General features: G+C 45.1%; 1 protein-coding gene and 1 long non-coding RNA gene across 3 annotated transcripts in view; one reads left to right on the forward strand and one right to left on the reverse strand.

Annotated features, from left to right (window-relative positions):
• LOC308570294 overlaps positions 1–2,183 on the forward strand; it is a 38,683-nt gene extending 36,500 nt beyond the window's left edge. The window contains exon 3 of the long non-coding RNA XR_014001090.1: positions 1,382–2,183. This is a non-coding gene — a long non-coding RNA (uncharacterized lncRNA). The remainder of the gene's footprint in view (positions 1–1,381) is intronic.
• LOC308569974 (collagen alpha-4(VI) chain-like) overlaps positions 1–25,770 on the reverse strand; it is a 99,096-nt gene that overhangs the window by 22,530 nt on the left and 50,796 nt on the right. For both annotated transcript variants that reach the window (XM_081164252.1, XM_081164251.1), the window contains 14 exons: positions 25,699–25,743; positions 23,432–23,485; positions 21,421–21,483; positions 20,452–20,517; positions 19,845–19,898; positions 17,813–17,848; positions 13,264–13,326; positions 12,957–13,019; positions 11,707–11,769; positions 9,789–9,851; positions 7,515–7,565; positions 4,795–4,830; positions 3,636–3,698; positions 1,371–1,433 (listed from right to left, as the gene is read on the reverse strand). In XM_081164252.1, the coding sequence (XP_081020378.1) occupies positions 1,371–1,433; positions 3,636–3,698; positions 4,795–4,830; positions 7,515–7,565; positions 9,789–9,851; positions 11,707–11,769; positions 12,957–13,019; positions 13,264–13,326; positions 17,813–17,848; positions 19,845–19,898; positions 20,452–20,517; positions 21,421–21,483; positions 23,432–23,485; positions 25,699–25,743 (783 nt within the window). The remainder of the gene's footprint in view (positions 1–1,370; positions 1,434–3,635; positions 3,699–4,794; positions 4,831–7,514; positions 7,566–9,788; positions 9,852–11,706; positions 11,770–12,956; positions 13,020–13,263; positions 13,327–17,812; positions 17,849–19,844; positions 19,899–20,451; positions 20,518–21,420; positions 21,484–23,431; positions 23,486–25,698; positions 25,744–25,770) is intronic.

The raw sequence follows: 25,770 nt of genomic DNA on the forward strand, positions 1-25,770 counted from the left end.
TGAACGCATTACTTGGATGAAGAAAGCAGGAAGACATGTAAATTTCAATGGATGACTGTGTTTGATCTCACCTATTGCTTTGGAAAAGTGAAGGCAAATTTGCCTTGAAGATGGAAATCAAATCGATTTTCTCCCTCATCCCTAGTAAAAACCCAATTCTTGGCTTATCTGGCTCCAGCCAAGGTTCATTCTATGAACCTTTACATCTTAGGGTTTGTCTAGGGGACAGATAATGAGCTCAGGTTTGGACATAATACAAAGTTAAACGGTGACTTGGCTCACCAGCTAAGAGAAGCAGAGAAGGAGCAAAGTTCTCTCTATGAGAATCCATGTTTTCTAAGTCATGTTTTGGGTTAGCGTTACATGCAAACTGAGCCATATTCCCTAAGCGATCATGATTCTCCAACATGATCAGCTTGTAATGCTTCCTTCAGCTTGCAATGCTGGTATTCCTTCAGGGAGCACAGAAGCAGGCAATGCTTAGTATATTTCCCCGCACATTCTAATTCTGTGGGGAACAATTTCCTACCCCTCGGGTAGAATGATGCAGTCCATGGGAGAGAATGTTCAGTTCAGAATAAATGGATTTCTGTGTATATCCACAGTTTGCTGTTGCTGACAAACCTAGACAGCATCTTAAAAAAGCAGAGACATCACCTTGCCAACAAAGGTCCGTATAGTTAAAGCTATGGTTTTCCCAGTAGTGATGTATGGAAGTGAGAGCTGGACCATAAAGAAGGCCGAAGAATTGATGCTTTTGAATTATGGTGTTGGAGGAGACTCTTGAGAGTCCCATGGACTGCAAGAAGATCAAACCTATCCATTCTGAAGGAAATCAGCCCTGAGTGCTCACTGGAAGGACAGATCCTGAAGCCGAGGCTCCACCTCATGAGAAGAGAAGACTCCCTGGAAAAGACCTTGATGTTGGGAAAGATGGAGGGCACAAGGAGAAGGGGACAGAGGACGAGATGGTTGGACAGTGTTCTTGAAGCTACCAGCATGAGTTTGACCAAACTGCGGGAGGTAGTGGAAGACAGGAGTGCCTGGTGTGCTCTGGTCCATGGGGTCACAAAGAGTCGGACACGACTAAACGACTAAACAACAGCAACAAAATCAAGATTCTAGATTGAACTCAAAATCATTCCTTCCCCCACCCCAGATTCTTTCACACATATAAGGAGCAATTTTGAAAAGGAAAGCATAATTTGAATTCAACACTGAGCTACTTCTATACTGTGCTGTTGATTTTGCAGATGAAACTCATAGCCATATTTTTGTTTATATAATCCTGATCCAGAAAATATAATTTGATAATGTATTTTCAGCTATACTTGGTTTCACAGTTCAACATTAATCTGTATTTCTTTTACCATTCTTCCAGGTTCTCCCCAGCGTCCTGGATCACCAACTGCCCCTGGTGTTCCACCACGACCCTTTAAAAAAATGCAAAGGCCCCATTAAAATAATGCAACTTGTTTCAGGCTTCATACGTGAAAACAAAAGGTTTGGAGGTTTTTTGGGTTGGCTGAAAATTCAATTTTTTTGAAAGTTTCATTTTTTAGGTTCCTTCCAAACTCTTGGATAATTTCAGCTCCCTTGAAATGAAATTTCAGGTACCAGTGAAATGCCTTCCTCCCCTCAGTTCTCTGCCTGTGAATAAAGTTAGGCAGCTGTGGATTCAATATTATTTCACATTTTAATATTGCTAAATATAGCAAATGAGCTTGGAGCCTGCTCCTACCAATTCTTCTTTTTCAAGCAGAGTTTGAAATTCCCATTGTTCTAGGCGCGTTTTGTGACAGGGAATTTCACAAACACAGGCAGTTTCTGAGCTCTGGGTGCAGTACAGCGTTTAAGATTTCATAATAAAATTGCCACTGTTACTCGGAAGTAAATCCCAACCAAGTTCAATGGGGCTTCCCCCCAAGTAAAACGTGCATGGATTGGGGACCTGAAAACTTTTGTTTCTTTTCTTTTAAACCCAACATGTTTTGCTTAGGTTTCATTTGCCTTGTTTAATGTACTTTTAATGTATGATGTGCTTTTAATTTGAAATAATAATAATAATAATAATAATAATAATAATTATTATTATTATTATTTATTTATTTATTTATTTATTTATTTATTTATACCCTGCCCATCTGGCTGGGTTTCCACAGCCACTCTGGGCTGCTTCCAACCAAATATTAAAAACAATACAGCATCAGACATTAAAAACTTTCCTAAACAGGGCTGCCTTCAGTTGTCTTTTAAAAGTAAAATAGTTGTTTATTGCATCTGCTGGGAGGAATTTCCACAGGGCAGGTGCCATTACCGAGAAGGCCCTCTGCCTGGTTCCCTGTAACCTAACTTCTCACAGCAAGGGAACTGCTAGAAGGCCCTCGGCGCTGGACCTCATTGTCCGGGCAGAATAATGGGGGGGGGGGAGACGCTCCTCCAGGTATACTGGGCCAAGGCCGTTTAGGGCTTTAAAGGTCAGCACCAACACTTTGCATTGTGTTCAGAAACGTACTGGGAGCCAATGAAGAAATATACTAGCCAGTTAGTTGCGATGGTTTAAAGAGTGCATGTTAAAGGGTTATCTACCTCAGACTCTCACAGTGATGCTTAAAATCAAAACAAATTTTGGAATGGGATCACTGAAGAACCCTTAAGTCTTAGGTTGAAAATTGGACACTCACTCTGTGTTGCATTTGATGCTGAAGATCTACTAGTGAAACCCCTAGACACATTCATTTTGAATATTGCCATGCTGTGGCAATATTCAAAATGAATGTGTGTGTGTGTGTGTACACAGCCAGATTGGCGGGGTATAAATATATTATTATTATTATTATTATTATTATTATTATTATTATTATTATTATGACAAACATAAATAAATAAACAGTAAACATCTGTTATAAATCACCACTTCGTCCCAGAAATAACTGGGGATCTACAGTATATTGTCAATTAAAACCAATATTCTACTGGTTTTTCCCTAATAAGATTTTTAAATGATGTGCGGTGCACAGAAACATTTTGTTTTTCTTTTTCAGTGCCCTCGAAATGTTGAATAAGTCCAGAGAATATTCAGCAAATTCCCACAGAAAGGGGTGGGGATTTTGAGTGACCATTTTCACACAGCTCTGGGGCATTATTAAAGGAGACCCCTGACCATTAGGTCCAGTCGTGGCCGACTCTGGGGTTGCGACGCTCATCTCGCTTTATTGGCCGCGGGAGCCAGCATACAGCTTCCAGGTCATGTGGCCAGCATGACTAAGCCACTTCTGGCGAACCAGAGCAGCTCACAGAAACGCCGTTTACCTTCCCGCCAGAGCGGTACCTATTTGTCTACTTGCACTTTGATGTGCTTTCGAACTGCTAGGTTGGCAGGAGCAGGGACCGAGCAATGGGAGCTCACCCCGTCGTGGGGGTTCAAACCGCCGACCTTCTGATCAGCAAGTCCTAGGCTCTGTGGTTTAACCCACAGCGCCACCCGCGAGGCATTATTAGACTGTCACAAATTGTGGCAACTGGATTCTAGCGTGAGGCATCTGAAAGAAACCATTAGGAGTTTTAAGAACCGTTATAAAGAGAACTCTCCTTTCTCACATATCAAACCGCTTAGGATCATTTATCATCCTCACCCGTTGTCCCCTAATTCCTTTGGCGCCTTTATCTCCAGGAATGCCTGGATCTCCATCTTCACCCTAGAAAGGAATCAGAAGTAGAGTTTTGCAGCTAAGAGCTCCTGTTTGGATTGCTTATCCTTTCCTTGCATGAAAAGAAAGTTAATTTGGATCGAAGCCATGGTGTGTGGCGTGCCTGTGTCCTTTTATGGCAGCCCTAGTCCAACGGGTTGCCCATAACCTCATTTTCCTTCCTGAGGAAAACCCAAAGCAGCAAACAGAGAATGGAAAAACTTTATTGATACTGAATATGTTAATTATGCTGGTATTTTGTCCTAATTATGAGAATAATCAATATAACAAAGCATAGCAACTATCGCAATATTCCAAAGCAACATTCGTGTCTAAACAATAATCCATTCAATTGTATTAAATACGTAAGGATTAATTCAACAACAAGGGCCCTCTTTCTGGCCAGGGTGTCACCACCCCAAATCTAGCTTAATGTGTCCAAAGATCAGAGCTGCTTCTTCACTAGAAGGTTTTATACCAGTGGAGAGTGCATTATCCTGTCGCAGTCCCAGAGTTGCTATCTGCTGAAGAGGAGAAAAAGGGTTTAGCCACTTTGTGGCTTCCAAACTGGACCAAGGCTGTGGTGCAAGGTCAAAGTGTTAGGACTCCCCCTGCCCCGAACCATGGCTCCAATCCACACATCTAGTTAAAGACTATGAAAATAAGAAACATAGCACTCAAAAGGTAAAGGACCCCTGGACGGTTAAGTCCATTCAAAGGCGACTCTGGGGTTGCGGCGCTCATCTCACTTTCAGGCCAAGGGAGCTGGCGTTTGTCCACAGACATCTTTCCGGGTCATGTGGCCAGCATGACTAAACTACTACTGGCACAACGGAACACCGTGACGGAAACCACAGCGCACGGAAACGCCATTTAGCTTCCCGCTGCAGTGGTATCTATTTATCTACTTGCACTGGCGTGCTTTCAAACTGCTAGGTTGGCAGGAGCAGGGACAGAGCAACAGGAGCTCACTCTGTTGTGGGGATTTGAACTGCCGACCTTCTGACTGCCCAAGAGGAACGGTGGTTTAGACCACAGCGCTACCCGCATCAAAACAACCCATACAAGAAACATAAATGAGTCACTGTAGGAGTATAAGCAATACCTGCAGTCCAGGGTTTCCAGGAAATCCAGGCTGCCCCTGGAATTAAAGAAACAGAAACAAAACTTTGATCTCATGTGACTTCCTTGCTGGCCGTTTCACAATCTTTTCTTTGCTGTTGCTTTAAAAAGAATTGTTCTATTTTCTTTTCTTTTAGATTAAACACATTTGCAATTTTGTATCTGTATTGGAGTGTGTGTTGTATTGCTTTACATGTGCAACTATTTTAATTGTTTATAAATGCAAATGCAACTATATATGTTATATAAGTTTTACTGAGGGCAAGCCCATTGAAATGAATGGGCCATACATAGGCATATTCAGTCATTTCAATGGGTGTACTCTGAGTAAAGCCAAGTTGAATGTGTCATCAAATGTGTCTGGTGTCATATCCCAGGCAGCTTTTCTTACATCTCAGGGCCACTCCAACAGTACTGCAGTTATCTGCTTCATTAAAAAGTTAATCATCATCTTAAGAAACCTGATCTGCTGGTACTGTATAGTGAGCAAGGCTCCTCTCTTCCTCCATATGATCCTAAATCTCTTCCTCCATATGATACAAAAATGTCACAGGCTATGACATTACACCAGTCGCCCAGGTGAGTTACTCTGGCATCAAAGGAGAGGTAGAATAATGCAATAATGGAGGTGCAAATTAGTGCACTGTCAAAATCATTAATGCACCACAGCGGCGAAGTGTGGAGGGGGTTGCAGGGAGGTTGCCCTGGGCACAAAATTTGTTGGGGTCGCATAATTTCAGCACCCAGTGCTGCCTCAGTACAGCTAAGTGCTTCCGGCACTGGGCTCTGTTGAAAATAGCTTCTCCATGCAAAACAGGAAATGACCTCGCCAGACAACAGAACAACTCTTCTTATCTCTATGGCTGCGATCTCTTGGGTAACACAGATGCTTTAGGCAGTTGAATGCACATGCATACACTGTCTGTTCCCTTCCTTTCCTCCCTCCCACCCAGCCCCTATGAGCAGCCCCGGGCACTGCCAACCCACGCTACGCCACTGATGCAGCATCAGGAAGCAAGTTAAAGAAACACCAGGAGAGTGAATCCTGAGCTGGTCACAATAAAGCCCGTAGGATCCATTCACCCTGCCAAAGCATCTTTCCACTTTCCACCAGAAGGACGGGCTTTCCATGTAATTAGTCCTTATACATCTCCCTCTGTAGTTTTTGGACAACTGTCAGACTCCAGAATACTATACTTGATATAGGAAAGATTGCCGTGCTTCTTTCCCAATCACAACTCTTTATCATGCGTCGGAAGTGTTGAGTGTTGCATTCCATTCCACTGTTTGTTTTGGACACTAGAAAAAAATGGCAGGCAAATATCCAGATATCCGGGTAATGCAACAAAACAAACATTTATACTGGCTTTTAATGTTGGTTTTGAATGGAATCTATTTGGTTATATGATCTCAGCAACATGGGTCCCTTGTCAGTTATGGAATGGGTTGCGCTTGTGGCGTTGTGCTGTCCACAATCAACAATGGAACGTTACCAAAGTGCTCTGCCTCACTCTCATCCAAAGGAGGCCTCTTGGCACTTTGGTTCATAAAGCTTCACTCCGCATGTGACTAGGCAAAGCCAGGACATGAGCCAGCATAACAAAGGAAGCAAACTGCGCTACGAATTGGCTGCCCTTCCTTCAGAGAATGGGGCGATTTAGGGCTCTGCGAGTGATGTGCACACATTGGGCCCTGAGCGCTGTCTCAAAGACCAGAAAGCAAGGCATTGGGCTTTGGGGAGGAAGGCATGAGGCTCTGGTAGGATCCTAGAGCCCTCCCACCTCCTTCCCAAAGCCTACTTAGCACTTTCCCAGCAGGCGGGACAGCTCCAGGATTTTGACCTCACACAGGGCACCAAATCCATCACTGAGCTGGGCTTACCAAAGCATAACGACTTGGATGTAAGCGTTGCTTTTTGTTCTGCTCCGGACCCTTTTGGCACACAGTCACTACAAGCACGCTTCTCTGATCCCTACCAGTAAATTAATAAGCATTCCTGCATTAACAAAGGTTAGGATTGCCACACCCAAGCAGGCAAACAGACCCAAGATTTTGGAAACTGCTCACAGTGGTGACATACATCCATGTATGGGTGCGAGTGTGATCAGGGGCACTTTTAACAGACTGGCTGGCAAGCATGGGCTGTGTTTTCAAAACAAAATGAGAATGGTTACATCCCCAATGTGTGCTTTAGCTCGGCCGGTAGAGCACGGGACTCTTAATCTCAGGGTTGTGTGTTTAAGACCCACATTGGGCAAAAGATTCCTGCATTGCAGAACCAGGTGATCTTTGCAGCCCCTTCCAAGTCTACAATTCAATGATTCTATGAGTCTATTCAACAGTGCTCAATAAATCCATATAATATTGGAGGCACAATCCACCAGGAACATCTGCACAAGCCCAACAGCAACTAAAGAAATCTGTGCAAGGGCACCCTCGTTTTCTTTTAATGAGGTTTCCATAAGAGACATCCTAAAAGATTGCACTGCCTGCTGTTAGTGGTTGTCACTGTATAGCAGGGATGGTGAAGCTGTTACCCTACAGATGTTGCTGGACTCTAACTTGCATGAACCCCAGCCAGTACAACTAATGTGCAAGGATTATGGGAGTTTAGTCCAAAAATATCTGTAGGGCCACACGTTCCCCACCCCTGCTGAAGAGTGATAGTTCACTGCGACCGAAACTTCACAGCATGGCTCTCACCTTTGCTCCTTTTTGTCCTTGTATACCATAGCCATTGTCACCATCTAGCCCCTGCAAGGAATAGAAAAATCAAAAGAATGTTTTTTAAAAGACTTTTAAGGCTGGCCCTACCATTAGACAGAGTGAGGATTGCATTCAGCTAAGTTCTATTCAAAGTAGACCGGACGAAACAAATCGGCCTGGGCAGGCCGGGACTTCCTGTTATATACCTGCTGGGATTGACAAGGCATATGAGCCCCACCTGAATCTCATTTAACTCTTTGGGGAGGAATTAGCATCAGACGTCATGTGCATGGAAGTTGCCAAATCAATTAACCAACTAGGGTTAATGTTAATAGCACCAGTTTTCCTATAACTTGATATTGCTGGGTAGTTCTGAAAATGCAAAAGCATTTTTAGTTTCATTTCTGTTGCTACCCTGGAACTTTTCTTTCTTAGTGCCCCCTTGTTTTGTACGATTCCCTCCAAATGAAGAAAAACAACTTTTCTGCTTGTATATGTTGATAATATAATTTTGGTTACTGGGGACAAACAAGATGGTACAAAAACAAGTCCTGACTGTGACAAAGATGACCTGTGTGCTTGCTTGCTTGATTAACAGCTGCTGGGAATTTCAAGGTCCCTGCTCTCTCTTCTTATGGTCTTTGTACTGGACCGGGAGACTCCAATAGAGAGCATTCCATGTCAAGAAGGAGGGCAAGTGGGCACCCTATCAAATGACAGGACAGGAGCTACATGGAGCAGGGGGTTTTCACTGGTGGTGCCCATTGTATGCCTCACTCTTCCCAGACCTGCTCTCTTTTGGCCAGTATTTTGGATCTTTATAGGAAGGCTTTGGAAGAACAGGTTGACAAGTCTTATCAGTCACTGATGTATAAGCGGATTTTATTTGCTGCTATTCTGGGCTTCTGGTCCACCAGGGTTTACACCAGTGTAATAGAGTTGGCCAGGATGCCGGAAGGGATACAATTTACAAGCTTTCTCCATTATCTGCACAGCAGGGGGTGTTCAGTTAACAGTGCTAAGGCTGAGCTGAAGCGTTTCCTGCTGGTTACCTGCTTTCAGCAAGAGGGGTCACTGCTTGGTACAACCCAGTTGGTTATCTGTCAGATTCTAGAGCTCCCTATTGGTGGCTCTTAGGTAATTCACAAAATACAGAGTCCATTCATAAAACACATAAAGCATAAAGAAGTAACATAAATCTCCATTGCTGCATATTGGGTGTATATTTCAGCGGTTGAACCTACAGGTTTATGGCCATGCTGTAGTGTAGTGCTTATGCAACTGTGAATAAAAAGTGGCTGGGCTCATCGTCCCGGGGTTTGGGGGGGAGGCGACAAAACAGATTTCCAATAAGTGCCCCCCTTTATTTCCATAACAAGTCCTTGAGTTGGTACTCTGAATAGTGACACCAGGGACCTAGAAGGTGCAGGGCTTGTCAGTCCAACCCCTGCACAGTCTCATCAGGGCTGACCTTAAGGCAATTGGAGCAATTTGGCCAAATTGGGCCCTGCGTGCCACTCCTAAGGGGCCCCCCACACCAGGGCAATCTAGATGGATTTTATTTATATCTATAAGATTTTGCAGACTTTGGCTGTGAACTGGGGCCCTACAAAAACAAATTCAAGTTGTGCCCCACTGCTTCAAATTTGGTCCCACTGGATAGCCCTAAGTCTCATAGTTTCTGGGCCTGAGTTGCCCGGCCCTCGCATGAAGTCTTGGGTTTGCAATTTTGGGAGAGGGGAGACTGCCCACTGGGGAGCGGGCAGGCTGGCAAGGCCCCCTAGATTTAGAGGCCCCAGGCTTCAGCCTATACATAAATCCAGCACTGCTGAGAAGAAATGACTGGCATCTTGGCAAGAAACCCACAAACTGTATCCTTGGCACATCTTCTACAGGACAAGTTACTTGTTGCGGTTTTACTCTTGTGAACCATTGTGCCAAATCTGGCAGCAATATCTTTAAGAAGTGTCCAAATTGGTGCGGTTTAGAATGTTTCGGTCTGCCATCTGGATTCAAGATGGCGGCTGATGGATTATTATTTTTTAAAAAAGCTCCTCCATCTTGGGAACCGTCGTGCCATGTTTGCCAGTGATATCTCAAGAGGTTTCCAGATGCGTAGGGAACAGACAGAAAGATGGACAGGCACACGATTTTCCAGTAGACGAAGGAAAAGGATGAAGGAAAATCAAATGGAGCAACCGTTCTTTTTCAGAGGCGGAGAGAAATTCAGTCACAAACGTCAAGACTCAGAATCAGAAAGGCAAAACCCACCGTCAAGCCCCTTGGTCCAGGCAGCCCCTGTAGGCCTTTTTCTCCAAGATCACCATGTTCTCCCTTTCACACAGTACAAAACAGAGATTAACCATTAAATACGGACCAATAGTACAGACCAATTTTATTGTTTTGGTGTCTATAGTCTTGCTCTCAATGAGGCAGCAAACTCAGGGCTGTCTGTACTGCCACAGACTGAAAGTGGGGGGCTTCCATAAAGGATAACTCCTCCGGACAAAATAATCCCCTTTACATAGAAAACTAGATTTCAGACAGAAGGCTTCTAGCTTAACCTTCTCCCTGACAGACTGCTGATTATATGAAACCCTGGTTACCATTAGAGTTGATGAAGCTTTGGGTGAAATGTTCAGACATGTGTGAAGGGGCATGTTAGCACCTCATCCTAGTACCCACCTATAGAAAAACTAACCCTCAGGTTTTCCCATGAGGAAAAGGCCAGGCCAGAGAAGTCTATGGAACTTATTTAGGGTTGCCACATTTCAAGTAGTAGAAATCTGGACACATTTTTTTTTTTGGGGGGGGGAATTGCCCCAAAGGTTGTTGAGCTTCCTGGTTCTGTTTGGAAAACCCCAGACATTTTGCTGATTTTTCAAAATTTTCCCCTGTGTACTAATTTTACTGTTTGGCATCCCAGGAAAAACTGGACATATGGCAACCCTAACTTATTTTAGATGGCAGATGGTACCAAATAATAGACTATCTGTAAGAGTTATTTTATTTTATTTTAAAATACCACCCCCCCCCATGTTAGATATGGATGATCACCATCATGAACTCCACAACTCGGCGAGCCATTTGAAGTAAAGATAGCAACCAACAGCTTTTTCATTCCAGAGAATTTTAGTGAGTTTGAGCAGGGGACTGAACAGGGCGGGAGGCAGGGAGGTAAACAGTAGGTGCCACCAATGCCAGGCAAAGCCAACAGAGTGGCAGCACACACACACACACACACACACACACACACACACACACGTCCTCTTCTGCTAATCTTAGGCGAAGATGGCAGCCCTTTTAAGTATTCTGACCTTCTCCTAAGTCATTTAAGGCAGGGGTTGCCAGCCTGGCACACACGGACACAAGGGTGCCCACCCATGCCAGTGTGGTGTGGTGGTGACTTTTTTCTTTCATTCATTCATTAAGCCTTTATTGGCATAACAGGGAGCCTTCCCATACTGTTCTGTGTTACTGTTTCTTTTTCTGCTCTGACATTTTGCGTCATACAATGCTCCCAATGCCAGCGTGGTTAAGAGTGGTGGACTCGTAATCTGGTGAACCAAGCTCGCTTCCCTGCTCCTCCACATGCAGCTGCTGGGTGATCTTGGGCTAGTCACACTTCTCTGAAGTCTCTCAGCCTCACTCACCTCACAGAGTGTTTGTTGTGGGGTAGGAAGGGAAAGAAGATTGTTAGCTGCTTTGAGACTCCTTAAAGGGAGTAAAAGGCGGAATATCAAGTCCAAACACCTCCTCCTCCTCCTCCTCCTCCTCCTTCTTCCTAACAGCCACCGTTTTGTGATATGCCACACATCCCACGGTGGCCATTTTGTGACTGGGGCCCACGGAATTTTCTCAAAATTCCATATGTGCCTACCAGCTCCCAAAAGTTAACAGCCCCTGATTTAGGCCATTCAGCAAGGGGTTAACTAGTGCTTTGAACTGCAAGACAAATAGGCGGCAGCCAGTGAAGTCCATACAAAAGTGGACTCGCATGTTCCAAAGGACCAGCTCCAGATACATTTTGTACTGAGTATAAAAGTACAAAAATATTTACAGCCCTGCTCAGTCGCTACATAGAGCTGTTCTTTATACTGGACGAAACGAAGGCTGCGTTTTACTTCGGAAGAAACGTGTTCAGACATTTTGTCGAAACACAAAAGGTACTGTTGAAACCAGTTCTTACCTTTTGACCTCTAGGTCCTTCTTTCCCTATGGAGCCAGGCGTGCCATCGATTCCTTGCCTACCCTCCAATCAGAAACACATATTGAAAGTCACATTAAGAAAACCACAACAATCATTGGCAGCCAGTTAAATAGCTTTTGTGCTTTCTCTATAATCCCATCCAGGTTTCAGCAGTCCTGAATGACGTCTGTTCAACTATTACGGAAGAAAGGGCAGACATAGAATCATAGAACTGTAGACATATATACACTAAAGGCATTTATTTCTTTTAAAAGCGTCAGTCCGCATCTTATGATAGAATGCAGCCGAACAGGTGAATAGGCAACGTGAGGCCCCAAAGTTTTATTTGGAGGGATTTTACTTGTTCAGAGAAAGTAGCAGTGAGAAAGTCATTTCAGAGGAAAGCTTTGACATGACTCAGAAGTCTGGATGGAGGAAAGGGGAACACTAGGAACAGGGATTTCTGCAAATGACCCTAGAAGCAGCTTGCAAATTTAAACACGCATTGGCTGAAATGCACATATAAATCATTGGAAGCCGCCCAGAGTGGCAGGGGCAGCCCAGTCAGTTGGGCATCATCCTCAATGAACACGAGCAAAATTCAGGCTCAAAAGCACTCTACATACTTTTGCATAGATCAAAATTAAAAACCCATGATATAGTGCATAAGCCAAGTCAGGTGTAGACTACAAAACCCGTGACTAGGAACAAAATACTTGTGCACAGAAATATCTGGGGGATGTATAAGAGGCGAGAGGCCTTCGCTTGGGGCCCACACGGTCTCGTCCTCTCCCTGCTGAAATAAGGCTTGCAAGAAGCCTTCTCTTGAAGCCAACAGCAGAATAGGTAGTTGTTAAGTTGTGGGTGAACATATCAGACAGCACAGCAATTCTTCAAACAGCTCTTCTTTATTCAGAGGCCAGCCAGAACAGAACTTACCTGAAGAGCTCAGTCAGCCTGCTTATATAGAGCTCCAGTACAACGTTACTGTAGCAACTTTCTAAAACTATCCAATCACTGAATGTCACTTCCGATCCTTCATTTGCAAACAAACTATCCAATCACTGAACGTCACTTTTGATCCTTCATTTGCATAACTATCTACAGTATCCCCCTGCTGGCCCAGCACATAACAGTAGTGGTGTGCGATTGGTTATGTCTGTGGTGCCCGTAACAGTTTCTCCATTTTGCAAATGTTCCCATGGACTTAAAAAGACTGGCAAAGTAAGACATATCATTTTAAGACATACTTGGGGTCCTGGAAAGCCTTGGGGTCCTCGAGGTCCAGGTATTCCGCGTAAACCTGGTGTACCCTGAGTGACACAGGAGACAAAGGAATACAATAGGTTTTTGATGCATGTTGACCAAGCCCCAGATGCAGCCTTATTTTAGTGGCTCTGGCCTGTTGATGCAACCGCTTCAATGCACGATGGCTACTGGAAACAAATCCTACCTGTTTCGATTCACAACCTGCAGAGTCAGTCATTACAATATGCAGAATTCAGCTTTGACAAGACACCCCTCTAAGCACGGCAACAGAACACAGATTTATATTACCTGGTTTCCTTGTAGCCCCATTTCACCAGGAAGACCTGGGTCGCCTTCATTTCCTTTTAGGCCCTGTCAAAAAGAGAAGAGGAAAGTACTAAAGGAGACTCGCCTTTCTGACCTGCAGCATTCTGTGGGAGTGAATGAAATGCAGTTTCTGCCCAGATATTAACTAACAGAAACTTGATCTCGCGCACAGTCAACCACAACCTCGACAACAAAACAGCAACAACATGCCACTATTGAAAACTATATTGTTTAGACAGTATTGTTTTGCAATATGAGTTTTTGTTAGTTTTTGAAGTTTTTATGGATGCTGTAATGGGTTTGAATTACTCGTGCATAAACTGTCGCCGTTCTAGGCTTAATTGCCTTGGTTAAACCGTTCTGACTGCACACCCCATCTCCGCGTAGCTGTCTCAGTCGCTAGCAGAATCTGTCTGTGGGCGTTTCTTAAACCTTTTCCAGCATAGAAGCTGTCTGACTCCCAGTCTCCTCCTCCTCTCACTGCGCGGGAGTCTTCTGCACAGGGAGGGCATGGGCAGTGGAGGACCTGTGCTCTCCTCACTGATGTCCAGAGAAGAATCCCAGAGCTCTCCCTCCGCTTCCCCCATTTGCCCCCCTTTATCCCTGGTGTTGCGCTGATTTACTTCCTCCTCTACCGAGCTGCTTCTCCCCCTGGTGCTGGGTCCTTCGCCTGCAGAATCTGGGAGCCTCCCCTTTGCCTCTCACTCTGATGTCAGTTCCCTGACAGATACTTTGGTTTATTTTACTCTTATATGTTGTATCCTGCATTGTTATATTTTGACTAAAGTTGATAATTATAAATATGTCCATAAATAAGTACTTGTCTCCTCCGCAGAGTTGGTGGCCCCAGCTGACTCATGTGTAGTGCCATTGCTACCATCCATTGCTGCCATTTTAACTTCCCAAAGTGTCCCCAACAAAGCACCACTCCTAGGCATTGTGGGAAAACTAAATGGCGGATCCAAACTGCATGGCCTAGAGAGATGAGGACAGGTGTTAACAAACCTGGGGGACTAGGGCTGCCCAACCATGCAGGGTGCCAGGCTTAACAGATGATGGGCCCTCTATTGCTAAAAGAGTGTTCATACGTTCATCATGGGTTGAGCATTAGGGATGTGAATGAAGGTACTTAAGTATCATGGAGAAGGATGCAGCCGACCCCCTTGGTCTAATTTTTCCTTTAAGAAAAAGAGATGGAAAAAGCAAAGCAAACAGACCCATAATTACCACGCTTTCGAAACATCAGGTAGTTCAACTGGCGCTTTTTGCCTGAATCCCTGGAGCAAAAATGATGGGAACTGTTTCCAAAGCTTTAGTTTGGTGACAAAAGAAAAATTACCAGGAGGAGCTGTAATCCGAGAAAACATTTATTGACACCTAAGGCAATCATTAACCGGCATGGGGTTTGTAAGGAAATAAAGAAAGCATTGCTGAGTAATGCTCAACTTTGGACAGAAAAGCGGTCTGCTCTGACAATTTAAACGTGTGTTTGTGGCAGGATGGGGAGAAGTAAATTCAGATAAAAGCCAAAGCCTGCAGGGCCCTCTATGGCTCCAAAGTAAAATTGACACTGCAAAGAAAACATCTTACAAAGAAGCTGGTGTTGTAAAGTTGGCAGAAGCAGGTGTGTAAGAGATGTGTAAACTTTGGGCAAGCGACATTTCATTTTGAGGCCAAACTCCCTTCATCCCACCGCGAAAATGAAGAACGTAAGATGAGTCTGGCTGGAGCAGACCCAATGATTATTCAGTCTAGCATTCCATTTCAAACAGGGACCAGCCAAAAGGCCCGAGAAACCTGTAAGCATGGCTTAAAAGCAATAGAGCTTAGGAAGAGAGGGATTTGTTTTATTTTTGTCAATGTCACCTGCATTCATTCATCTTTTACACCCCGTTTCCACATCGTTCTGCAAAAGCATTTTAGGGCATTTTACCCTAAAACTGTACTGGTTTTCCCAGTAGTGATGTATGGAAGTGAGAGCTGAACCATAAAGAAGGCTGATCGCTGAAGAATTGATGCTTTTGAATTATGGTGCTGGAGTAGAATCTTGAGAGTCCCATGGACTGCAAGAAGATCAAACCTCTCCATTCTGAAGGAAATCAGCCCTGAGTGCTCACTGGAAGGACAGATCCTGAAGCTGAGGCTCCAATACTTTGGCCACCCCATGAGAAGAGAAGACTCCCTGGAAAAGACCCTGATGTTGGGAAAGATGGAGGGCACAAGGAGAAGGGGACGACAGAGGACGAGATGGTTGGACAGTGTTCTTGAAGCTACCAGCATGAGTTTGACCAAACTGCGGGAGGCAGTGGAAGACAGGAGTGCCTGGCGTGCTCTGGTCCATGGGGTCACAAAGAGTCGGACACGACTAAACGACTAAACGACAACACCCTTTCTGGCATATAGGTGTTTCTCTAAAATGCACATTCTTATATGCGTTTTGGTGCATTTGAATCAAGAAATGTATCACAAAAACAAAAGAAATGCAAAGGCTGAATGATAACTGCATGCTGATCCATGTAGGCAGACTGGGCAAAACTCCTGAGGAACTGCTAGTCAGTGACAGGCTGTCTTTGGAAGAAAACAAAAGTTTCAAATGGTGATTTATTCCACTTCATTCAGCCCAAGGAGATCAGGGGGTCTCATAACAGCCCTGCCAAGTACTGTATTTTTCGCCCTATAGGACGCACTTTTTCCCCTCCAAAAATGAAGGGGAAATGTGTGTGCGTCCTATGGGGCAAATGCAGGCTTTCACTGAAGCCTGGAGAGCGAGAGGGGTTGGTGCCCCACAAGCTCGGGGGACAGCGGGGAGGCAGAGCACCGCCATCCCGCTATTCCCCGACCTGGTTTGGAGGCTGGCGGTGGGGAGAAGCAAGCTTCTCTCCACCGCCAGCCCCACAAGCTCGGGGGACAATGGGGCAAGCCGCTGCCCCACGGAGGCGAGGGAGGCTGTCCCTGAAGGCAGAAGAGGGAGACGGAGTGCTCCGTCTCCCTCTTCTAGCTTGGGGATGGCTGCAGGGGGGGGAAATAAAAAAAAATTCCTTGATTCCCCCCCCCAAAAAAAATCTAGGTGCGCCCTATGGGCCGGTGCGCCCTATGGGGCGAAAAATACGGTAAGTTAGGCTGAAATGTAGTGAGTGGCTCAAGGCCACCCATCCAGCTTCATGGCTTGTTTGCAAGCAGTGGTGTAGCATCAGTTGCTGGCACCCGGGATGAGCACAATTTTGGTGGGTAGGGGAACGCCAGCCCAGGCCTCACCGGCAACACCACTGGAGTGACCCCACTCCTATCAGAGCAAAACAGGGCAGCGTTGAGCTGCCTTCCTGCCCATGCAGGGGAGAGCATGGCCGGTCAACGCAGCCCTTGATGAGTGGAGATTAGCACCAGGCCAGGCCATGGTGGGGTTGCCCGATTCATGCCTACTCAAAAATTGTGCACCCTGGGCCACAGCCCCCCCGGCACCCTCCCACTCTACGCCCCAGGTTGCAAGAGCTGCTCACATCTATAGCCAAGGCATAGAGGGGGCAGCAGGAGCACCCGATATCCACACACTTCCCAGACCCATCCTTGACATCCGCCCAGTGAACCGAATGTTAGCCTCGTTCAGCTGCATTCACATAGCATGTGATGTTCGACTCAGCACACAGACACTGGGGAGCAGCATCAGAAGACATGCGGCCATCAGAGGTTTGCTAGCGGACACTCCTCTTGCTACCCCCTCCATGCATTTGCTATATATAGGGAGGGAGATATTTTGAACAGTTCTACATTTAAAAAAGGGACGCGGGTGGCATTGTGGGTTAAACCACAGAGCCTAGGACTTGCCGATCAGAAGGTAGGAGGTTTGAATCCCCATGATGGGGTGAATTCCTGTTGCTCGGTCCCTGCTCCTGCCAACCTAGCAGTTCAAAAGCACGTCAAAGTGCAAGTAGACAAATAGGTACCACTCTGGCGGGAAGGTAAACGGTGTTTCCGTGTGCTGCTCTGGTTCGCCAGAAGCGGCTTAGTCATGCTGGCCACATGACCCGGAAGCTGTACGCTGGGTCCCTCGGCCAGTAAAGCGAGATGAGCGCAGCAACCCCAGAGTCGGCCATGACTGGACCTAATGGTCAGGGGTCCCTTTACCTTTTACATTAAAAAAAAATAATAATGCACGAGCTTAGATGAGGATTTGAGAAATGCTATGAAGCCTAAGCCAGGATTAAGAATTAACCACAAACTCAGATCTTGAAACAGCAGTTTTCAAACTGCTGCGTGTTTCAAACTGTGGTCCTTCCAGTCTTCATGATCAATTTCTACTGATCGGTTGGGCCACTAGATTATCAAGAACAATGCCCTTGTTTTCATGAAAGGCACAGCTCTCCTTTCAATATCGAGCTCCGCAAGTCAAGGAAGTTCCAGCTTCGGAACAGGAAGGGAACACAAGTCATCACTATTCAGAATGTCAATGCCAGTTCCTGCATCGGTTCCAGGAATAAGGGGCAAAAGCTAATAATAATACATTCAGCATTATGTGAGTGCAGTGGCTACTGACCTTTAAGCCAGGGCGACCTCTGCGGCCATTGGGACCCTAAACGAAAGGGGAGAAAACAGCTTTTAAAACAAGCTTTAAAGAATGGCACTTTATATATCCACTTATACATCATCCAAAAAGAAGAAATGCATTTCCCCACCACCACCAAAACAGAGGGCAATAAATGACATACATTTGCAAATGACAAGTTATATGTATCTAACTTTGCAAGCACAGAGTATCACTCATGCAAAAGGATTTTCCTTTCCTCTCCTTGCCCTGCATACCCGCAAAATCTGCTCCAGAGGGTCTTCCAGCTCCCTGGAGAAGATTTTGAGGGTGCCCAAGGAGCAGGGCGCAGAGGAGAGGAGGGAAAATTCGGTTGCACAAGCAGAAGTCTGATGCACTAACAGAACAGAAGCGCTGGATATGCCCCAGTTACTATTATTTAAACTGAGATGCACTGAACTTTTTTAACGGGGAAGACTGCCAGTAGGTGACGAGCGTGGGTGGCCAATCTGCTGCCCGGGTGCTGTTGATGGGTAGCTCCTGCTCTCCCTCATTATGGTTCTTTAAACTAGATTTGGACCAGGCAGCCCTTCAAATAGGGGACTCCTTCAAGTGGAGGACTATTCTCTGTAAAGCATGGCCACCGTAACTGTAGAATATTACCTATGGGAAATATTCATCTTACATTGGACCCTTCTAAGTCAATGAAGAGGCTAGTCAGCTGCTCCAGCTTCCGCAATGGGACAATGGCTACCTCTGCTAACTTAGAGGTGTTTTGTCAATCAGCCCTGCATTTTAAACCACCAGGAGTTAAAACCGGCTAGCCAGTTTGCAGTGAAGCTAAATTAGTTCATATGGGAATAAAAAGTCACCAGCAGATGAAAGAGAACCATTTCCTAAAGTGTCTAAGATGAGCAGTGAAAGGCCTCAGGTTGCAGTAGGCCACGAGTTGGCAACTTTCTGATAAACTCAGCCTACCAATGCTGGGTAGCATTTGGGCCCAATTACCTATGGCTTGGACACGGGTGGCGCTGTGGGTTAAACCACAAAGCCTAGGGCTTGCCGATCAGAAGGTCAGCGGTTCGAATCCCCACAACGGGGTGAGCTCCCATTGCTCGGTCCCTGCTCCTGCCAACCTAGCAGTTCAAAAGCACGTCACAGTGCAAATAGATAAATAGGTACCACTCCGGTGGGAAGGTAACCGGCGTTTCCATGCGCTGCTCTGGTTCGCCAGAAGCGGCTTAGTCATGCCGGCTCCCTCGGCCAATAAAGCGAGATGAGCACCGCAACCCCAGAGTCGGTCACGACTGGACCTAATGGTCAGGGGTCCCTTTACCTTTACCTATGGCTTACAGCACAAGCCCATGCGTAATTGATTCAAAAGCAATTCAACGGGGCTTATGTCAGGGAATGGTCTGAAACAGAGGATTGGGAAATGCATTCTCAGGCAGATCAGCTCCTCTTTGACGAGGAGGAGCGGGGGAGATTCACCCTCCCTGTTTCCAGCGGTTTCAGAAGCAGAGGGAGACACAAACACTGAGCAGCTTAGACAGGAGTTACCTAGCTATGAGATAATGGACTGAGAAACAGAAGGGAGGGAACAGCCAGCAGAGATGTCATTACAGAGTGTGGGGGACCCCCCCCTCCCCAAGAACTAGGAGGTCCATCCGTATTAGAGAACAAAGAAAGCAGAGAGGAGGAACTTCCCGTTGGCACCCAGGATGTTGGGGGAGATGGAAGGGGAGGAGTTAGAGTAGCTTGTGGGTCCTATCTCTCCTTGTGGAGAGATGTGGATTTTTGCTTGCAGTCAGATGATTGAATACAAAGGACTATAAAATAGAAAGTGCTCGTTAATTCTTGTCTGTGAAGTCATACTCTCCACACCTGACAGCTTAGTTGCAGAAAAGAGTGTACAGGATTGCAACATAATCTTAGGGGGTTCTGTTCTGGGCTTTTTGTTTTTTTGAAGTAGTTTGTCCCCTGTAAACTGAGCCATAGCATTTCCTTTATGCATTTACATCTTCTCTATTACAGCTGCTCTTACATTTGCACCCTTCTCGCCTGGCTCGCCTTGCACGCCATCAGTTCCCAGGTCCCCCTGCAGAACACAGTGAGATTACTAAATTACATTTGTGCCTTTGACATATTCCAGACATGTGCGACAAACACTGACATGTAATTCAAGGCAAACATACTCATCCGAATAGTTGCGGTACGGCATTGCTTTGTAAGCAGTTTCACCGTAGCCAATTGAATCAAAGTATCTAAATCGTATCTACTTTGATGGAACAGAACAATAGAGACTAGTCTGGATCCAAACTAAGCACATTGTCGGAGGCGTCTTCTCCCATTTGTCTTCATTGCGCCCCAATGATCTGCCAAAATCCACAGCGTTCATGTGTCTCTTCCCTCTCCAGTAATCAGGATTAAGGTTGCAAAATAGGTCAACTGGATCCAAGCTGGCAAGACTTTGGTGGGGTTTTCGCCCCCAAGATAAATATTAATAAATATTAGTGAATTAATAAATAAATCCCTGTTTCAATGAAAGAACCTATCAACATTCAATCTTGCAAAAATGACGCCTTCTCTTTTCAGATATTTCTAAATATACACATTAGTTTGTTCTTAACGATTTCTAGATGTCTGGATACCTGCCGTCCCATGATTCCTTTTGCACCAGCTGGACCAAAGGCATTGTTGTCAATTCCAGGAACCCCCTGAAATGAACAAATACACACTTAAGTGTTACCAGTGACCTATGCTATGCTAGCATAGCTGGGGGGGGGGGGCGGAATGGGTGACCGACATCAACATTCATTTTAGTTGAAATATAGGCCTGCAATCAAAAATCTTTCCCTGAAGAAATGAAAGGAATCATCTGGCAATGAACGCAAGCGGGCAATCTGAGCAGATGATGATTGGAGATAAGTTTCATAAGACAGAGGTCAGAGAGGTTGAAAAACATTTTAAATCTAAAATAATGTCCATGTCATATCCCTTTTAGAAATGCATTTGTGTTCTGTACCAATAGTAGAACAGCAGATTGTGTCCGCTTTCTTGTATTATTTTTTTAAATAAAATTTTTATTGGATTTTCACAATTTATATAAACACACACAATACACAATACAAACATACAAACACAAAAACAAACATGTATAATTTCAAATCCCTTTTTTCTTAAAGCTTATTTCACCGACCTCCTCATACCTCCCCTTTCTGCATTCCAATTTCAAAATTTATTTCAGCAAATCCTCCCCCTTAATTTTATCTAATTGTTTCCTTTTCTTTTCCTCTACTCAATCTTTACAGCTGTAATCCACGTGTCTGCTTTCTTGTAACGTCTAACAAGGCGAAATGGGTCTTCTCAAAGCACAGCCTCTGGTTGGCCACTACGAGAATCAGATGCTAGACTTGATAGGCCTTTCAGCCTGATCCTGCAGACCCCTTCTTACATTTTTGTAAGTCCAGCCACAACAAAATTTGGGGTGAGGGAAGGGCTGTCAAGAGCTGCAAAGGCCAGAACTGGAAGCAGCTAGTTCTGTGAGAAAGGTTGGGTATAAATCGATAAATGTGTGGATTTTTGATTAAAAAATAATAACAGCAGCCATCATTACTCACATTGTCTCCTCTTATACCAAGCTCTCCATGCTCACCAGGCTCTCCTCTGGGGCCTTTTCTACCCTTCATCCGGAAAAAAAAATGACAAACAGCAGTTAAAATGTTATGTACCACCTCACCTTATCAAATGCAATCTTTACCTCCTCGGGCCTTATTTCAGAATGATGAGGGCCACTGACTGGGCAGAAGAATTGCTGACTAACATTTCCTGTGAATTAGATATACAGTGGTGCCTCGCAAGACGAAATTAATTCGTTCCGCAAGTTTTTTCTTCTTGCGAGTTTTTCGTCTTGCGAAGCACGGTTTCCCATAGGAATGCATTGAAAATCAATTAATGGGTTCCTATGGAAACCGCTTGCCAGGCTGGCGGTGCGGAGAAGGGCTTTTCTCCCCACCGCAAGCCTTCAGGACAGGTACGGGAACAGAGGGGAAGGGGCGCAGCGCTTCTCCTCTGTTCCCGGGGCTTGCAATGAGAGGAGGGTTTTTCCTCCCCACCGCCAACATTCAGAACAGCATTCAGAACAGCAGTGGGAAGGAAAACCCTCCTCCCACCGCAAGACTTCAGGACAGCCATCCGAAGGCTGGCGCGGGGAGAAGGTCTCTCCGCCCCACCGCCAGCCTTCGGAGGAGCCTTCCGGAGCCTGGCGGTGGGGCGGAGAGCCCTCCTCCCGCCGCCAGCCTTCGGAGCATCCTTCCGAAGCCTGGCAGCGGGAGGAGGTCTCTCCGCCCCACCGCCAGGCTTCGGAGCAGCCTTCCGAAGGCTGGCGGCGGGAGGAGGTCTCTCCGCCCCACTGTCAGCCTTCGGAGGAGGTCCGAGGACAGTGGGGAAGACGCACTGCGCTTCCCCGCTGTCCCGGAGATTTCCCTGTGGGCTTTTGTCTTGCGAAGGAAGCCCATAGGGAAATTCGTTTTGCGAAGCGCCTCCAAAACGGAAAACCCTTTCGTCTAGCGGGTTTTCCGTCTTGCGAGGCGTTCGTCTTGTGGGGCACCACTGTATATTCCAAACTTAGGTCCTATCTGCAGTAGATGTTTAAAGCTGTACGATAACACAGTAATGGTCATGGCTTCCACCAAACAATCCTGAAACTCATTTGTTTAGGGTGCTAACAGTTGCTAGGTGACCCCTACTGCCCTTGCAGAGTTACAGTTCTTAGAATGGCTTAACAGTCAAACCCTCTTCCCAGGTAACTCTCGAACCTGCCGCTTGTTAAAGGAAATAGGTGTGTCCTAAGAAGTCTACAGTTCCCAGGATTCTTTGAGGGGCGTCATCACTGTTTAAAGCATATGATAGTGCTTTGAACATACAGCAGACCCTCCAAGTGTCCCTATTTTCCAGAAACAGTTTCGGATTTAAAGAAGCTGTCCCAGTTTCTGATTTAATCCCAGAATGTCCAACTTTTCCTTAGGAAGTCCCTATTTTCATCAGAGAAATGTCAAAGGGTATGGAGTTATCTGATCCCAGAGCCATCTGAAGGTAGCCCTGTATAGAAAAGTTTTTAAAAAAATGTTTAATGTTGTATTATGTTTTTATATAACTTGGAAGCCACCCAGAGTGGTTGGGGCAACCCAGTCAAGTGGGTGGGGTATGAATAGTAAAATGATGATGTCGGTGGTGGAATAGGAAGTCTTCCACCTCAGAGAACTATTGGAGTTTATGGTATAGTACGAATGGGGCCTTGGTCATTAGACAGTTCAGAGCCTTTTCCAACAGTTCAGAGGCTTATATAGGCAAGGCAACCGTACACAGAGGTGCAAGTAATCTCTACACATCTACAAGTGTTTGTGTGAAACAACAAACACTTATTTATTTGTGCAGCTCAACAATTGTGTGCACAGGTACACGGACTGTACATTTGTTGGGTGTTGCATGTGAATAAATATACAAGTAAGCATGCAGCTCAACTATCTGAGCACACTGGTACACAGGTCGTACCTTCGTTGAACGTAAAGAAGTTTGAACATCCCTAGTGCCTTTTGCCAACAGACAGTTAAAATATAGAATTATCTTTACCCTTCGTCCTGAGCTGCCCTTTGGTCCATGTGATCCAGGAATTCCTCGTTCTCCCTAGAACCCCAAAAGAAAAAGAAGTACAACTCAGTAATCTTGTGTGATATGCTTGTCATAGAAATCTCAGGCAGAGTCTCCAGACTTTTAGAAGACATATAAAGCTATTTAAACATATAAAGCAAAAGGGAATCTCCTGGGTCATGAGCTTGAGCCCTGTGGTTGAAGAAAGATTCCTGTATTTCAGGGGGTTGGACTTTGTTGTCCCTTCCAACTCTATGATTCCCCCCCCCCAAGCTATGAATAGCACCACCAAGTGATCAAAATCCCCCACCAAGCAGACTTAATTCCGCTTGGTCCCAGTTTGCATTTAGGGAAATCAAAATGTAGATTTAGCAACTGTTCAGATTCAGACTGTGTTATGTACTGAGTTGAATAGGATCCAAAATGCAGCAGTCTGATTGGTCCTAGAACAATAGGATCCAAAATGCAGCAGTCTGATTGGTCCTAGAACAATAGGATTCAGAATGCAGCAGTATGATTGGTCTGCAGGAGCCACCCAATCCAACTCCAGGTGGAAGTGAATCCACAACCTGATTGGCCTACAGGAGAATTCCGGAATTAGCCAATCACGTGCAGCCCATTGTGTAAATAATGTATATAAAGCAGATACTTTGGTGGGACTTTCATTCCTCCTCACCACTATGAGCTGAATAAAGAGCATAAAATCCACTCTCGACTCTGAGTATATTTCAGACTGTCATTTAGGAGTTGCTGCCCCGTTATAAGCAAACCCTGGAACCTATGGCTTAATCAAACCTGATACTTCAAGGGAATCTGGAATTCAGGGCACGCTTGCTGATAAGGCTACACAGAAACTGGTGTTCCGGCGAGGTGCATAATGCCAAATGTTGACAGAAATACAGAACGGATTTCAGCAAGCTGCAGCAAAATACCTTAATACCGAAGAATCCTCCAGAAAAACAATCTCTCAAAGGACCTGTTGATGGCATTTTACCATTGTACTGTTGAGAGTGTATTAACTTATGGTCTGTGTGTGTGATTTGGGAGCTGCATGGTCAGCGGGAAAGCAATGCTGTCCAGGGTTGTAAAGACTGCGGAGAGAATAATTGGGTGCACTCTTCCCACCTTGGATCAAATCTATGCTTCCAGGTGCCATAAGAAAGCGGCAGAGATAGCACAGGATAGTACGCACCCTGGAAATGATCTCTTTCAGCTTCTGCCTTCAGGAAGAAGGTACAGGGTTATAAAGACTAGGACTAGCTGCCTGAGAAACAGTTTCTACCCAAATGCGATTTTGGTTTTAAACGCACTGTAAGGAGTCTGTATGGGAGTATATTGTATTTAAAAATGGGGTATCAGAGTTTTTAGGGGGCTAAGCAGGTTGGGATAGCAGGGATAGCAGGCTTGTTAGGTTTTGAATGTCTTATGTAGATTTTTCAATTTCGTCGTTCTGTATGGGACAATGACAATAAAGATTATCATATCGTATCATATCGGTTGAAGTGTGTGAACAGCAGCAAGTAATTTTCTGAATTGCCCCATCTCCCACACTGGAGTGAATTAGGTTTTTCTGTGTCTGTGCCTCTTTGCCAGTTGTTGCCTATCACTTCTGGCATGGTGCAAAAATCTTCTACTGGACAAAGCACAGACAGGTATGGTAACACAGAGTTGATGGGTAACTAAACATAGGTCTGGGTGGGTTTGGTGCAACCTGTTATAATTCCCAGTCTGCTGTTGTCAACTTCCTTTCAAACAGAGGAAGGAGACATCATTAGCCTGTTCCAGAGTGAGATTCTGAAGTATGTCTGGGGAGAAATCTTCTGCAGTTCTGGACATTTGTGGTTAAATTTCAAATGCCAAATTTCTTGAAACGGCAGTTGTTTACTATTAAAATAATGTTTCATGACATTTATTTAAACAAATGTGTGCATCATTATTTAAATACCCTTTCACATGATGTTAAAGTGCCCTTTGGAGTTTGTTCCCCTGTCCCACAGTAAAAGTTCCTTTTTTTAAAAGCCCTGCAAAGACAAGCCTGTTTACGAAAACATCTGGGGAATGTTTATGGGTCTGCTGTCCTCTTTAAACCATTTTGAAACATCCACAAGATTTCAGTATTATTGACTTGTAACTTGATGATTGTTTGACTTTTGCAGTCCTTTTAAAAGTGGTGCACTTCTTTGAACCATCCAGGAAAGCAGACTGTACCCCCAAAAAAATCCACCATCAAATGGTCTGTCAAATGTTACCTCTTGTCCATCGATCCCGTCAAGTCCACTGTCACCATTTTCACCCTGTTGAAACCATTTGAAAACATGCTC

This window comes from Podarcis bocagei, assembly GCF_964188305.1.
Source record: "Podarcis bocagei genome assembly, chromosome: 12".
Taxonomy (NCBI): domain Eukaryota; kingdom Metazoa; phylum Chordata; class Lepidosauria; order Squamata; family Lacertidae; genus Podarcis; species Podarcis bocagei.